Below are 17025 nucleotides of genomic sequence, written 5' to 3' on the forward strand. Positions count from 1 at the left end.
TAAATGTTGAGATTTGGGCGTCCCCAACCATATTATTGAAACGAAAGATGGACGCCCATCTTGTTTTGATAATATGGGTTTCCCCGGCCCTTCGCGGCGCTGGCCTTAGAGATGGGCGCCCCCGTTCGATTATGCCCCTCAATATGATAAAACAAAATATCAACAAATGCTTCCCCTAAACCCAAGCTCAAGATAAATTGGGGCTGCAGGAAGATTAAAATTTTTAATCACAATCACATAATTAAAAGATGCCTGCCAGCATCTTATTTCTGCCTCTCCCTCCCTCCTCTCTGCCCCTCTGGTTCAACATCTATCCCTCTCTCCTCTTATCTCTCTATCTCTCTCCTTCCTCCTCCCCTCTATGGGCACCATCTCCCTTCTTTGTTCTATCCCCTATAAAAAAAATGTCACCTATATATGCAATATATAATAGCATCTGCCCTCTCTTTCTCCGTCCTTTCTCCACCCTCTCACCCAATGTCTGCCCTCTCCTTTTCTGCACACTCTCCCCTCTTCCATCTATGTTTGCCCTCTCTCTTCCCCTGAAGTTAAAAACAAAGAACAAAAAATAAAAACAAAGGAGGGCTCACCTATTGGTAGGAGTGGAGCAGACAGACAGCTGCACCCTGGAGTGAGTCCTCCATGCTGGGTGGCCCGGAGTGGAGAAAGGCTACAGGAACCGGCATCAAGGCAGCCGCAGGGTGGTAACTCTAGGAGCTGCATCATATGGCCCACCCAATATATGACCTTGAGCATCTGCACATTCTCAAAGCCATCCAGCTCCTGCCCCCACTGAACATCCTGTTTTGAAGAGGATGGAAGCCAGCCAGCCTTGAGCATGCACAGATGCTCAAGGTCCCACACCAGGCTGGCTGTGCAATACTGGTGTTGCAGCTCCTAGAGTTGCCACCCAGTGGGAGTGAGGTGAGACCAAAAGCTTCATGTGGAGGAAAGAAGGGTAACCTATGGCAGAACTTAATGTAACTTCCTGTTTCTGGGTCCAGAAGAGCCAGCCTTCTGCCTGCAGCTGACGCAGCGTTAATTGCGATTACATATTTTAGTGGTCATTAAAAATTTTGGGCCTTATTCTACAAAGGTTATGCTCCTAATTTAAGAACACAATTTATGCTTCTCTAAATTTATGCTCCTAAATTAGAAGCATAATCTATTTTGGAGTATAGAGTATGCTTATAATTTAAGAGCATAAATTATGCTCATAAATTTAGGAGCATAACCTTTAAAGATTAAGACCCTTATTGCATTAATCATGTTATTAACATGTTAAATCTGCAGCCCTAGAATAAATGAATATATGGACAATCAGAAAGGGAGTATGCTTAACAATATAGCTATAAAGGCAATGTTAGAATTTCATATAGTAAAAGAAACAGCACATACTTCAACCTGCAAATTTACTAACATGTTTTGACTGATGTGAGAAGAGTTTTAATTTGTTTATGATTTTATTGTATATGTTCTGCTGTGATCTGCTTAGTTGAAGGTGGAACAGAATTTTTTAAATAAATAAATAGAAACCTTTAATTTGTCATTCTAAATATACAACAACAATTTTTTTCAAATCAAAACAAATAGGTCATGTCTATAAAGGGCACTCAAATTGTGATAGTACCCTGAAATGGAACTGACTAAATGTGCATATGTATTCTATAAAGGGTATAACTCTAAGATCATTCAGTCTTTCTAGCAACAATGTGCTGTCTACTGTATCAAAAGCACCTGTAATCAAACTGCAAAAGCACAGATGACACTTTTTGACTCAACAATAATTTTATTTTAGAAACCAAACTCACTAAAAGAGTCTCTGTGCTATGCATTGATCTATAGCCAGGTTGGGAGTAATGTAAACATTGAAAGGAATCCAGATAACTCATAGTTTGGACTGCTACTAAGAATTCAATACGTTTTGCCAGCCAAGGAATACTGGCCACAGGATGAAAATGAGAAAACACTGGCAAATCTGCACCCAGAGATTTGGGTATTGGTGTTAAAATTATATCACCCAAGTTTGGAGGAAATTCCCCTCCTCTAATGACACATTCACAAAGTTGGTTATCCAACCAATTAATTCAATTGGAATATCTTTCAATAAATAAGATGGACACATCTCTAATAAACATAATTTTGCAAAAACCTCATTTTCATGTACTTTTTAAAGTTGGCCCATATATGATTTTGGTATTTGATCCACATAGTTCATCTCGACACCTAAAACCACATTTGGGATTCCTGGCCCACATCCCAGTAAGGATGATCTTATTTACTCTACTTTTTGTATAAACTAACTAGCCAACTCATTAGCAGAGGGATGTTGTGATTCTGTAACTTCAGTAGCAATCGAGGAATTTGTCAAATGATTAAAAATTTTAAAAATCATTTTCACATTATAACTTCCCTTCCCAATTAAACTTTTTATAATACTGTCTTATAGCATCTGATATTGCCACTTGATAAAACTTAATCATTGTCTGCCAAAGACTTTTTTTTTCTGTCACTCTTGAGATTTCCTCAAAGCCCTCTCAAGTTTTTGACACGATCTTTTCGATTCCCTTAGTGAATCTGTATACCAAGGTGACCTCAATACTCATTTTTGTTTTTTATTACTTTCCTCTGAAAATTGGTTCAATGAATCTCTAATTGTTGTATTCTATGCGTTAAGCATTGCTTCAGTTGTTTCTACACTAAGTTCCAAATTACCCCTAAGGGGGTCTTTTACTAAAGCTTAGCTTGAGTTATCTGCAGCAGGGCACATTTTATTCCTATGTAAAAGATCCCCTAAGTTTACAACTCCTTGAATGTTTTTTTTTCCTAGACCTACTGCAAATAAGGTACATTGTAAAGTTGGTCAGATAATGATCAGACTTATTTCAAACCTAATTTTTTGCAACCCTGACTTTGCTAATTCAGCTATTAGATCTAAGGTATGTCCCTCCTCATGAGTGGAAACATTAACTTCTAACTGATATTGCGGAGTTTCTAAGAAACCTAAAAAAATGTATTACTGTATGATCTAGCTTTTCTTCTAGATGTAAATTTGTTCTCCCAACAACAGCATTTGGGAGAAAGAAGTAGAATACTGTGAAATCAAACTCAACAACTGTTTTTGTACCAGTGACCAACAGCCAGGTGACCTGTACAACAGAATAATTTCCAAATATCCTTCCATCATGTCATCTTCCAATTGACAAACCATAGCTTCCAGCCCAGGAATAATTATGGTATTAATTAGCTTAACTTTCAAAAAAGATCTATATACTAAACACAGACCACCCCCTATTTTCTTAAATCTGGGACAGTGTACAGCTTTATATCCGGGCAGGTAAAGACTAACAATAGAAGAACTATTCTGATCTACAACCCAAATGTCAGTGATAAATGCCAATCCTACAACCGAATCCTCAACTAGCTCTCTTAAAATAGTCATTTTGTTATTAATTGATCTTGCATTAAAATAACAGTAAGGAATCAGCTGTGACTTATCCTAATTTGTTATATAATCTATCTCCAGTTTTTTCAAATAAGAGATCTTTCTGTCTATTTTTGTTGTATTGCCTTTAGCCTTGTAAGGCATGTTTCCAGGAATGACTTCTACTACTACTACTACTATTAAACATTTCTATAGCGCTACTAGACTTCTGTTGAAAAAGTATCTGAATCTACTGATTCTTCATCTTGTGTACCCTCTCCTAATCTTACCTTGCATACTTTAGCATAAACTGGTAACAAACAATAAAAATTCTCTCTAGTATCAACAATTCCTCTAGCATCATTAAAATCATACCCCCTCCCCTGTCGTAATAGGCACAATAAAATTAGCTACCAAATCAACTCCATTCTAATCTATAAAATACCTCCTATCAAATAAAATTATATGAATGATATCCAATCTCTGCACCAGTTGCTGCACAAATGCCATTAGGCACCTCCAAAGATCCCATGTGTCTGATGTCACTGCTAACTAGGTGGAGCTTGCTCCCACGCATGCCCAAATGGGACCGTCCAGGGTTGCTGACACAGAGAGTAAAGGTTCCAGCTCAGATGGAATTTTTGCTAGTAAAACTTCTCTGCAATCTTATTGACAGAGTAAGGATAGTACAAAAGTACAGCACCTCCAATTTAAAAATTCCAGGCATCTGATTTCACTGCTAACTGGGCGGAACTTGCTTCCACGCTCAGATCATTCCCTCTGTAGCTTCTCACCACTGTCACTTCTTGTTTATGCACAGGTTGGACACTGCAGAGATAAGGACCTGGGTCAGCCCAGGCAGCATGTTACCATTGCTGGCCCTGGAGTGGGGAACTGAGTTCATTTCCCACTTCAGACACAGGCAGCTCCTTGTGACTCTGGGCAAGTCACTTAACCCTCAATTGCCCTAGGTACAAATAAGTACCTGTATATGTAAGCCGCATCGAGCCTGCCATGAGTGGGAAAGCGCGGGGTACAAATGTAACAAAAACAATTTTTAGTTTTAGGTGGAACAGGTGTGCTAAGGGAGAATGAAGTCCTTGACTCGTGAGGGGTGGGGGAGGGAAGAGACTGGTGCTGGATCCACAGCAGGAGAAGAGAGGAGTGCTACATTATAAACAGAAAAAAAGACACTCTGTGTGCTGGCCCCTCAGCACACCTCCCAGGTGCTTGCAACACACTAGTGCAGTGGTTCCCAAACCTGGTCCTGAAGATACCCCAGCCAATCAGGTTTTCAGAATATCACACAATGAAAGTACCTGCATATAATGTGTACAGCGCTGCGTACATTTAGTAGCGCTACTGAAGTGATAGTAGTGAATATCCTTAAATCTGACTTGTTGGGGTGCCTCCAGGACCAGGTTTGGGAACCACTGCAGTAGTGTGTCATGACACACCAGTTGAGAACCACTGTTCTGTGTTAATCTTCCTCTTATTTATTTATTTATTTATTTATTGCATTTGTGTCCCACATTTTCCCACCTATTTGCAGGCTCAATGTGGCTTACATAGTTTTGTTATGACATTGTCATTCCAGGATATCAGATACAATTAGTGATGTGCAGAGATTAAGTAAGGGAAGAAAGAAGGTGATTAGGGGTAAGTATAAAAGATGGACTTTCATAACTGGGTGGGTTGGTGAAGTGGATTAGTGAGGCTATAGGTTCTCTTTGTAGGCCTTGTTGAATAAATATGTCTTCAGAGACATGGAGGAGTGGCCTAGTGGTTAGGGTGGTGGACTTTGTCCTGAGGAACTGAGTTCAATTCCCGGCACAGGCAGCTCCTTGTGACTGTGGGCAAGTCACTTAACCCTCCATTGCCTGCCGCATTGAGCCTGCCATGAGTGGGAAAGTGTGGGGTACAAATGTAACAAAAAAATATATATATATGTCTTATGGTGAATGTCAGCACAGGTGTTACATGGGGCTGACATTAACTCAGGGGAGGCACAGCCCATCCAAGGAGACATCAAGTGTTCTAATTGAAGGATGTTAGGCCATAATGGTCATGTGGTTTGTGTGGAGCTATACACAGCAGCAGGTAAGCTGTGTTAACCCTGTATTAAGCAGCTCACCTGCTGCTGTACACTGGCATGCCTTTGCTGCACACAGGCCAAGATGACGTTTCTGGTGTACCAAAGGAAAACCAGCTAGTTGGGTACTCATAGAGCTATGAATACATTTTAAAGTTCCAGAAACAGAGCCCTGCATGGTTTGGATTGTAGAGGAAACCAGAAGAGAAGGGAGCAGAAGGTAAGATGTGCTGGTCACCAACCCCTGACAACTGGAGGATAATGCATATGAGCTAGGGAAAACAGAAGGATCTATTAGGGCAGTGTTTCCCAAGTCCAGTCCTAGAGTACCCCTTGCCAGTTAGGTTTTCAAGATATCCATAACAGTATATGTAAATCAAGGTTATGTATATTCATTATGGATATCTTGAAAACCTAATGAATATACATGAACTTGATTTACATATACTGCCTCTATTATATGTAAATCTCTTTCATTCATATTTATTGTATTAGGGTACTGTGGCCATAGGATATCCTTCTCCACACACTTTCTGCCTGCAGCTGCAGCCTTGGAATTCACTGCTTTTTAGATCTGAGAGGGTCTTTCCAAAATAGTGGAGTGCTAGGCGCATGCCTAGTTTGCCAGTGCCTTCATCTTGTCCTGGGTGCACATCACAATCATGTCAAAGCGATAAATTACTGATGCTTGCAAATGTGCACCCTTTACGATTAATTTTGTGCCTAACAATTAAGCACATCCTAGGTAGACAATTGTGTGACTTAATGCACATCAATTAGGCACCATGTTAATAAAATGCACTTCTGGGCACCCAACGACATCAGACTAAAAAACATGTCACAGAGAGGGGCATAATCTAACGGCGCCAGCCAAATAGATGGCCGGCGCCGCGAACGGAGGAGCAAACCGTATTTTCGAAACGAGATGGCCGGCCATCTTTCATTTTGATAATACGCCGGGACCCGGCCAAATCTGGGGTAGCCAAAGTATAGGAAAAAGGCCGGCCTCAGATATTCCATTATCGTAGTTGAACACGACTAAATCAGATGCGGCCAAAGTATAGGAAAAATATAGCAGTTATGTGAGAAACGTGTTACTGTACTTTATACTTCTCATCTTCCTTATATTTTCCCCCTACCTGGATGTCCGCAACTACATACATTGTAGTTGTGGAACACGCAGCTGTGGGAAATATAAGGATTATACATATTTTATTGTGTATATATAAAGTTCGCACACTTGATAATGATCCATGTAGGAAAACTCCCAAATAAGGAAAACCCTGTACGTAGGCCCCGCACACCATGACCAGCCATGCATCACGGCCCTCCATATGTGGAGCCATCATACGTGCCAAGACGTGCACGTACTAACCTATCCATATATGGAATGGTGAACCATATATGGAGCTGTGCGTGTAAGGCCGGCCATCACGCATGGCCGGCCATATAAGGCGAGGCACACTTTCCAATGGTTATTTACTGAGAAAAATGGCTCTTCGACGAGAACCTAATTTCAGTGTCGGCGAAAATCTGCTGCTCGTGTACCTCTGCATTAGGCACAGACGAATTTTATTCCCCCACCACCACCACCTGCCCCCCAGGAATCGCTGCATCCGAACCTGGACTGAGATAGGAGACAGGTTGGAGAGGTAAGTGTTTGCCCCCTCCCCTCCTGGGCTATCAGGGCCCCCTCCTGTAGCTACACATATAAGAGCTCTCTCAGCAGTGTAAGCACAAACTGGAGTCTGCATTCAAGGGTTAGCAGTGATATGTGCACATGTACATTCATTAATAGAATCTATATACTAGAAAGCCAAAACACAAACGGTACTCTCTGTCCTACCGCACACCTCAATGACATCATCTGTAGCTATGTAATGTGTCATCCCGCCCCCCCTCCCAATCAGTGTTGTGAGTCTCTCCTATTTGATTTCCAAATGAATTTGTGTGCTAAATTTATTTATTTTATTTTTGTTACATTTGTACCCCGCGCTTTCCCACTCATGGCAGGCTCTATGCGGCGGGCAATGGAGGGTTAAGTGACTTGCCCAGAGTCACAAGGAACTGCCTGTGCCAGGAATCGAACTCAGTTCCTCAGGACCAAAGTCCACCACCCTAACCACTAAAGGCAAGAAGGGTCATCCCCTGACTCCTGGTGTACAAATTTATATCTTGCAGACGATTTGGCATAAGGAGAGACCTGGAATCCCTCCAGCGGAGTTACCGCAGGATCTGCCACAACAACCCTGACATGATCAGGGCAGCGAGACGGCGTCTCAGGGCTCAATGTAAGTATTATAAACAGGGCACCTGTAGTCATTTGTAAATGTATGTATTTAATAATGCAAATGTCCTGTCCAATATCAGTTTCCGTGTGGCTAATAGGCAACTAGTAAGTCATAACACCCCTGTCCCAGATCAAGGCCTGAGGTTGTAGCTACCCTCCCGTGAGTGTGGCTGCAACTTCCAACTAACCTCCTCTGAGATGAATAAGATGACATGCCTCACTTCTGTATCCCCGTTTCTGGTGTGGATACTCTTTCATTGTATTCCTGCCTGAGGTCCTACTCTTAGAGGATGTCATTGCCTCATATTAAAGTTATGTGCTTCCCCCCCCCCCCCCCCCCCAAAAAAAAAAAAATAACAAACCCAAAATGGTCATCCAACCATAGGCACAAATCATATTGCAAACATGCTCATGACCAATGAGTGTGGTCTGCCTGTGTACTCTGAGTCAGACCAGCATCCAGGGTTCCCTGTCATGTCATCTCATGCATCTCACACCCCATGGCTATAGGCCAGGAGTCACCACACCTTTCCCCATCCCCCGCCTCTGGCCCGCCAGCTCCTCAACTATGCAAGCCATGTTGGATGTGCTGATCTCAAAGATAATCCTTTTACATACACAGGGCGCCAGCAGCAGCAGGAGGAGGCGGCCGAGGAGGCCCAGGAAGAGGCAGCTGAGGAGGTTGGCCAGGAGGAGGAGGAGGAGCAGGAGGTCGGCCAGCAGGAGGAGGAGCAGGAGGAGGCCATGGAGGAGGAGGAGGCTCCAGCATCTCCTGCACCATCTCCAACACCATCCCCTTCCCCAGGCCCAGCCCCAACCCCATCCCCTTCTCTAGCCCCTTCCCCAGGCCCAGCCCCATCCCCTTCTCCATCCCCTTCTCCAGCCCCTTCCCCAGCCCCATCCCCTGCCCCAGCACTGCGCCTCCTGCAACAACTGGTTCATGGGCAAAACCAGTTGCTGCAGGAAGTGTCAGCAATGAGGCAGGAGATGGGGGCAATGTGGCAGGCTAATGAGCAGCACCATAGGGCAGTGAGGCTACTCCTGGTGTTGCTCATTAGCCTGCTCCACACTGCCCTTCAGGGAGGAGGACGTGGCCGCCACTAAAGGACATTTGGGGGGGGGGGAAATTGGGAACAGTTAAATTGTTGGTGTTCTGAAATACAAGTTACATATTTTTCATATAACAGGGTGTGTGTCTACTTTGTGCAGTACATATTATCAAATGCTGGGGTTGATGTGAGAGGAGGCAGCAATATGGATTGCATGAGAGGTGAACTGTGAGAGAAACTTTGGGACATATGTGGCCATACAGAATGCCACCTGTCCCTTCCAAACTGCATGGCTGTATGGTAAGGGGGGGGGGCTGGGTGGGCGTTTTGGTTCTGGGACAGAAATGTCCATCTAGCCTCTTCCCCCCCTCTTACCATACAGCCCCACAGCACAGAGTTGTACATAACCATAGGTAGCGAATAGACGATGTTTGCTCTCTGATCACCAGACACCCTTACACACAACCAAACCACATTGGTGAGGGCCAGCAAGGAGCTACAAACAGCTGGGTCATATTTTCACATGGAAGGTATCAGCAATGGTAGATAGAGCTCAAGACAAAAAGGAAAAATAAGGGTCAAAGCATTAGATGGATGTTTACTTCATCACAATTGCAATATAATACAACAGGTACAGAAGGGCAAAGGCTAGGGGACATAAATATATATTTTTGTATTGTGCTCACAGCTTTTTCAGTAGTAGTTCAAGGTGAGTTACATTCAGGTACTCTGGAGGGCTCTAAGTTTGCATCTGAGGCAATGGAGGGTTAAGTGACTTGACCAAGGTCACAAGGTGCAGTACTGGGATTTGAACCTGCAACCTCTGGAATCCAAGAGTGGTGCTCTAACCACTAGGCCACTGCGGCTACCAGGCTGTAGCCACCTGCAGGTAATTTGGATTAGGAACTGTAACCAGAAACCCTCACCATGACTTAAGGGCTCAGTATCTGTGGCCACCTTGAAAATAGTTTGCAGGCTAGAATTTAGAAATGTTGTTGTTCCATAACTATGGAGGATTATAGGATTGTGTTGAATAATGTGGAAAAGACATTCAGTGCATATATACTCCCCCCTCCCCACCCCCAACAACCTTGACAATGGGTGGGCACTTCATAAAAGGGGACTGGAGTTCACCACAAAAAGGAGCATGGAACCTAGCAGTGAGACACATGAGGTGGAAAGCGGGAAAAAACTACATGCTGTGGATACCCATGAACCTGGTGAAAATAGAGGTAAGATTTAAATCCAAAGAACAGACAGAATGGGGAGCCCTTGCCCATGAGGGATGCACACACATAAGAGGGGCCTCTTCCCCTCCTGCACCCCACAGGCAGCCACACCTGAATGTGTCCAATAGAGAACAAGACATCTGTACAATGAATTGGGTAGAACCAATCATGGCTCTCAGAGTCCAGTGTATTACAGTCCACTGCTGTCTCTTGCATTCCTCTTGACCAGCTGTCCTGCAAGATGCAAGAAGTGTTTGTTTAGCACCTATATAGCAGAAAGGGAAGAGGTGGCTGAGAGGTATGAACTTACCTTGAACTTGTGCTGCAAGAATCTGTTGGCTCCAAGGGACCAGAAGCTGCCTGCTTCAACAAAGGAGAAAGAGAACTGGGGGCAGTGAGGGAGCACATCACACACAGCAATGAACTCCTGGAGGGTAGAGAATGGAGAGTTGATCGCAAGTTGAAAATGCAGAGTATATGCTAAGCTAACAGCTAACATCCAGTCTGAAACCAAACCCACACACCAGTTATCTTTCAAGAATTGGCATAACAGTCCCCCCCCCCCCCCCCCCCCACACACACAAAAAAACCACAAACAAACAAGTGTACACAAGCATACAGTGGGAAAAACAAGGTTTACTATAACTGGAGCTCAAACGCTTTCAAATGCCACCCCATAATGTAAAGAAATACCTCTGAAGTGCAACACAGAGCAAGCTGTTTTAAAGAGGTGCCAATAAAGCAAGTGCAAGCTTCCAAATGGGAATGGCAGCTGCGGACGTTTATCATTATCACCCTTAATTGAAGTGAGGACACCCAAAACAGAGCAGCTAGGACCACCCATATTTCCCCAAACCTATAATCGAAATTAAGCCGGCCATCTTCGTTTCGATAATACGGTCAGGCCGGCCAAATCTCAGCATTTTGTCCGGCTTTAGATATGGCCGGCATTGATTTCCACCGATAATGGAAACTAATGCCGGCGATCTCAAACCCGGCCAAATGCAAGGTATTTGGCCGTGGGAGGAGCCAGCATTTGTTGTGCACTCGTTCCCCTGACATGCCAGGACACCAACTGGGCACCCTAGGGGGGACTTCTAAAAAGTAAGAAAAACATTTACAATACCTCCCAGGTGCATGGCTCCCTTTCCTTGGGTGCTGAGCCCCTCAAAACCCACACCCCACAATTCTACATCATTACCATAGCCCTTTGACATTTGAGGCTGGCAAAAAAGTGCTTTATTTTTATTTTTTTAGTGTGGGAGGGGGTTAGTGACCACTGGGGGAGTATGGGGAGGTCATCCCCTATTCCCTCCAGTGGTCATCTGGTCATTTAGGGCACTTTTTTGGGACTTGGTCATGAAAAAAAGGGTCCAAAAAAGTGCCCTAAATGCTCGCTAAAAACGCCTATTTGTTTTTCGATTATCGGGGAAAGCCGGCCATTTCTGTTCGGCTGATAACCACGCCCCAGTCCCGCCTTCACCACGCCTCCAACACGCCCCTGTCAACTTTGGCCATTTCCACGATGGAATGCAGTTAAAGGCGTCCAAAATCGGCTTTCAGTTATACCGATTTGGCCGGTCTTAGGAGATGGCCGGCCATCTCCCGATTTCTGTCGGAAAATGGCCGGCGATCACTTTCGAAAATGATCTGGAGAGGGTGCTAGGCTGTGAAAGCCAAACTGCCACAGGATAATGTATGCTCCTTGTCAAAATTCAGAAGGAACTACTCTGTTCTGTATGAGGCTGATGGTGCTAGAGTCAGCGCTATCAGAAAAAATAGCTCTAAGGCGTGGCATCTGCCAACACTTCAATGGAATCTTCTATCAGAACTGAGATATGGAAGATCTCAAAAGAAATGGAGGGATCTGTAGGCTAAAGCCCACTGAAAAGAGGCTGCTGGATGTCATGAGGAATCTGCAAGTTGCATAGCTTGACCGCCCTGGAGACACACATATTGCCCACCTATGACCCTGCCACCATTATCAGTGAGCGTGACACTGCAGACAAGCAGGTAAGCATTTGTCATTACTGTATTCCACAGTGCACTTGTGCTCTCCCCCTTATGTGTTGCTTTCGTCACCAGCTATCCCTCCCCTCCATTTCTTCACATGTTCCTCCTCAACTGGAAATGGATGTCCCCAAGTTATGTGAGAAAGCTGCATTAGGCAGAGCTTCCAGGTTACCCAATTCCAGAAGAGAAATGTAAAGCCTGACCTGAATCTGTTAAACCCTCGGCTTGATGCATTATGGGCCCTGCAACCCTGATATCAATGGTTAGAATCAGGAACTAAAAATACATGTCTGTGGGATATAATTTTAAAACCAAAACTGCAAAATATCTCCTTCCTAGAACAGGGTCACTTGGGAGCTGTGTCTTATTGTGCCCTCACTACACGTCCTTCCCTCCCCCCCCCTCCCCCCCCCCCCTCTCCCCCCCCCCCCCCCCCCCACATTTTTACCTAGATGTGTTGGGCACATTGATGATATGTTCAGCTCCATGCTGCTCCCACAAACTCCAGCCTACCACACTTGCCTCCTTCAGCCTAGCTTTTGCTTAACTTCTACAATGTGGATATTGCAGAACAATGTCATTGTAATGTATATGTCGGTTCAGTAGACAGTCATAATCAGATGCCATAACAAGCGTACATCTCATCCTTTATGGGAGGACAATGTTGGATCATGCTTTGGCTGCAGGAGAGATGCTTGCAGAGCTGGTAGTGTTGCAATTAGTTTCATATAGCTTTAGATCTAAGGTGCAGATTCCATCAACAATGCACTAATTGGCACTGATACAGGCAATGTGTGTGCTGTGCTGGAGATATCCCACTCAGGGCCATGGCTTGCATACATGAAGATTACTTAGTCACAGCTGTGTTCATATAAATATCCATTGTAATTGTTTTTTGCAGATGCTGCACTACTGCGGTGTACTGCTGAGGAGGGCAGCAGGGATGTGGAGGCCGGTTCCACAGAGCAAAATCCCCCAACTCCGAACATTCCAGCAGAAAGGCAGGAGGAAGTGGCAACAGACTTTACAGAAGACCCAGCTGGAGAGGCAGAAGAGCAGTTGGCGCAGGCAGATGACCAGGAGGATGCAGAAGATGACCAAGGTGAAGAAGAACATGCTGGGAAGCTAGTGAGAGACAATAACTATCCCCAGGAGGGCACAGACGGAGATGACATCACCAGGCCTGAGCAAGGAGTAAAACATTTGCAAGACATATCTGAACAGCACTCACAGCTCAAGATTTGCAGGATCTGAGAGCATCTGTGGTAGAGGACACAAAAACTATAAATTCCACTCTTGTCCTCATTGCCAGAGTTCAGGACTCTAGCCTCCCAGCAGGTGGTGTATTTGCCGATTGCCACCCATCCTCCAGCTCCTCATCTGCACATTCCCTACCCATTTTTTATCTACCCCACCCCATCTCTGAGTGTCAGCTTACTGGGGCTAATCACCAACCCTTGGTCTTCCCAGATTTCTTTGGGGAGACCAGGGCTCACTCAGGGATGGGTAGAGATGGACACAGCCCTAGCAATTTGTCCACTACAGCACTCATCTGCAGGCCTCTCCATCAATACATGGCCATGCAATAAGCCGGCCTAAAGGGGCCATGACAAGGATTTATAGAGCACTATCTCAGAGTTCTGACTCCTCTATGAAACATGTTCATAAATGACAGAAGGATTTGGGCACATTGAATGAGAGGGTGAACTGCAAGCTAATCTATAAGATTTTACTGAAAGGGTTTATAGCCAGTCACCTTCTCGAAAATGGCTATAAAATGTTTTACAGATGGTACTGCACTCCCAAAAAGTTATATCATGTTTTTAAACAGGGTCAGGTCTTTGCTGCAGAGGCTGTAGATAAATTGGGAGCTTTCAGCATATAATGGTGGTCCTGTCCCAAAATCAACACCATTTGGACCACCATTTTTCAATGTATGAGAAATATTCTAGGGTCTCTCCCTGCACATACTATGCAGGTTTGGTTACTTAATAGCCAAGTAGCTGGGTCTCCTAGACAAGATATGGTATTGATCCATGCAGCTGCTATGATGGCTCGCCTGACCTTAACGGGGAATTGGAAGCAAGCCGATTCACCAGGCTGGGATGCAGTGCTATCTAAATTACATTATTTATATCATATGGAAAAACTGACAACATGTGACACTGCACAGTTTTCAAAGACCTGGGGTAAATATGAAAATAGAGAAGGAGCTATGGTTTGGACATTGAAGAGCAATCCCGCTGAAGCAGATATTTCAAGTCCAGAGGCTGGATGTACCAATGAGCCCAATGAACTGGGTGGGGGGAGGGGATTTTTCTGTTTGTAAGGTTCTGGTTATTGGTTTGCTGCATGAATATATATAAGCTGGTTTCTATTGCACAATAAAAATGTTAAAAAGAAGACGTAGGCTATGGTCGCAGGTGGCTAGTAATGTCTCTCTCAAAGGAGGTAAGGGCTTCTTTTGAGCTCGTCTACATAGTGGTTTTGATGGAATATTGCATGAAGGAATTATTGGATACCACACCATAGCACTATTTATGGTTTTACATTGACTTTTGCCCCAGCAGCCCCATTCAGCACATTGTAATCTGACTTTCAGCAAGGGGAAGAGTGGGGGTGCATAATGGTTACAGCTGGTCATATTTGTGTTATTGGGGGTTATTCACTGTTACGTTTAATGTCAAATAAATATTCTTTCTCACAAAAATGTATCTGGTTGAGCTCATTCCTAGTAGCCACTGCTTGCTGGTAGGCCTTTAGAAGCATCAGATTTTGAGGTTGCACATTGTCCCTCTCTTCATTGCTGTAAATACATAGGATCCTCAGGCATAGTCATCTAGCAAGTGATGAGCATGCAACAGGTTGTGAATATATCACAAATTTTAGATGGTGTGTAGGGCAGTTTCCCCGCCACCCCCTCCCCCTTTAACTGGTCAAGACATCTGAATCTTGACTTTAGGATACTAAATATGCATTCAATAACAGCCCTTGCTTTCCTCTGTGCTTCATTGTAATGCTCTTTAGTGGCTCCTTGGGCATGGATATGGGAGTCATTAACCAGGTCACCTGCATATAAAGGAGAACAGGGTATGCTAGTGAATATTTACATACTGTTTAGTGTGTTGGTGTCTCACAACATAGTGACTGTTGGAGTATCCAGGCTGGTCATTGTACTCAGGAAAGTAACCCATGGGGAGATGGAAAAGTGATTAGTGATTGTAAGGGTGTGGGTGGGTGGATGTGTTGAGCTCATCTAACAGCCTTCCCTGGTGATCTGGTCACCCTGGAACACTCATTTATGGCAGATTGTAACAAGAGGTAGGCACTGTGGTTGGATCCTGGGTACCTTGTGCATACATCATGTGATGACATTGGCGTCATTACTGATGACTTGCATGTTTAACAAATAGTAGGACTTTCGGTTCCTTCATGTTGCCTCATTTCTGCAAGTAGTCTTAGGACTATGAAGGTAGTCCCAGCACAGATTAAAGGCCTTCCATCTAATAGAACCCTTTCATGTTTTGGTGATTCTCTTTCTCCCTCGTAAGGAATTTGATATATTCAGTGTCTCTGTGCAGAAAACTCTGTAGGAACTGAGCAGTGCAGCATAATGTGAGGTGTGTTTGGAAAGATCTTGTGGTAAAGAATGCAAGAGCTGTGGTGCAGGGGTGGACAGACAGTGATCTGGGGCCCCGGGCAGTGAGGGTGATCTGGGCCCCCTTTGGCTGCCGCTTGCCACCCTCCTCCACCACACTGCTGCCCCCCTTCCACATACCACAGTCCTCTGAGCCTTAGTGGGCCTTTCCCAGTCCTACCTTGAAGTGGTCTAGTAGCTTCTTTGGGGGCTAGAAAGAACCCCACTATTTCCTGCCCAGTACCGCTATTCTGCCCGGCGCCACCATGTTTTCAAAATGGTGGCTGAGACTTCCTGTAGTAGGTAATGGGTCTTGCGAGTCTGCCGCAGGGAGTCTCGGCAGCCATTTTTAAAACATGGCAGCGCCTGGCAGAATAGCGGCAGCGGGACAGGAATGTTCTTTCCTGCCGTCCCCCGCAGAGGCCACTAGACCAACAGAGAGCCCTTCAAGATGGGACCGAGGGGGGTTGTAGTGTGTGGCGGCGGTGGGCAACCTAGCAGAGCCTCTAGGCCCTCTAGAGCCTCTGGGCCCTCGGGCACTGCCCGGTTGCCCAAATGGTCAGTCTGCCCCTGCTGTGGTGACCTCCAGGTGAAGCAGCAGGGTTTGTCCCCTTCATGTTGTGGTCTTTAGGTCTTCCTCCAGCTGATTGCAGAAGTGTACAATAATCTCCTTATTAAATCTGAACCTACACACTTTACTTCTCACTCAGATTTATAAATAAAGTTCTAGGCCTGTAAACCCTCTCTATAGGGCCTCTCCTTCTCCTCTGTTGCCTCTGTCAATTGCAAGCCAATACACACGTGTACCAGAATCCATACCCACACCCTGACAGACACAGAACAGGCAGGGTTTGTACATACACAAGCAGATGCATATATATGCTAGCCAGCAGTGGAAGAAGATAGGGACAGGCAGACACACAATCATACAGAGATGCTTTTGCAGAGAGGAATGGACTAGAGAGACAAGGAGGGGGGACGGGGGGGGGGGGGGGGTCAGGCACTTAGAGGGAGAGGACAGGGTGTTTGATACAGAGGAGCACCAAGTTGGCTGGTGGGTGATATTGGGTCTGTGAATTGCTAGGTGAGAGCAGAAAGGAAGGTAATTAAGTAATGAGTAGGGCCAGAACATGTACAAGGATACCAACAAACAGAACAATGCACCTATGAACAGGGCCAGCTTAACCTATGGACCAGGTGAGGCTTTGGTCCAGGGCGCCAAATGCCTGAGCACGTGACATCACCGCCCCATAGGTTAAGCTTAGCTTTTACTAGGACTGCACATTAATCT

At 44.9% G+C, this 17025-nt stretch overlaps 1 protein-coding gene across 4 annotated transcripts in view; it reads left to right on the top strand.

Annotated features, from left to right (window-relative positions):
• Positions 1-17025, top strand: part of LRRFIP1 (LRR binding FLII interacting protein 1) — a 997950-nt gene that overhangs the window by 964390 nt on the left and 16535 nt on the right. Inside the window, exons 20-21 of one of the 4 annotated variants that reach the window (XM_030210922.1) lie at positions 7698-7807; positions 8429-8484. The exons of 2 other annotated variants lie outside the window; for them this stretch is intronic. In XM_030210922.1, the coding sequence (XP_030066782.1) occupies positions 7698-7769 (72 nt within the window). In that variant the 3' untranslated portion in view covers positions 7770-7807; positions 8429-8484. Of the gene's footprint in view, positions 1-7697; positions 7808-8428; positions 8485-17025 lie in introns of those variants that run through there. One more of the 4 variants, XR_003942958.1, reaches the window with a different exon arrangement.

Source organism: Microcaecilia unicolor, chromosome 7 (genome assembly GCF_901765095.1).
Source record: "Microcaecilia unicolor chromosome 7, aMicUni1.1, whole genome shotgun sequence".
Lineage (NCBI taxonomy): Eukaryota > Metazoa > Chordata > Amphibia > Gymnophiona > Siphonopidae > Microcaecilia > Microcaecilia unicolor.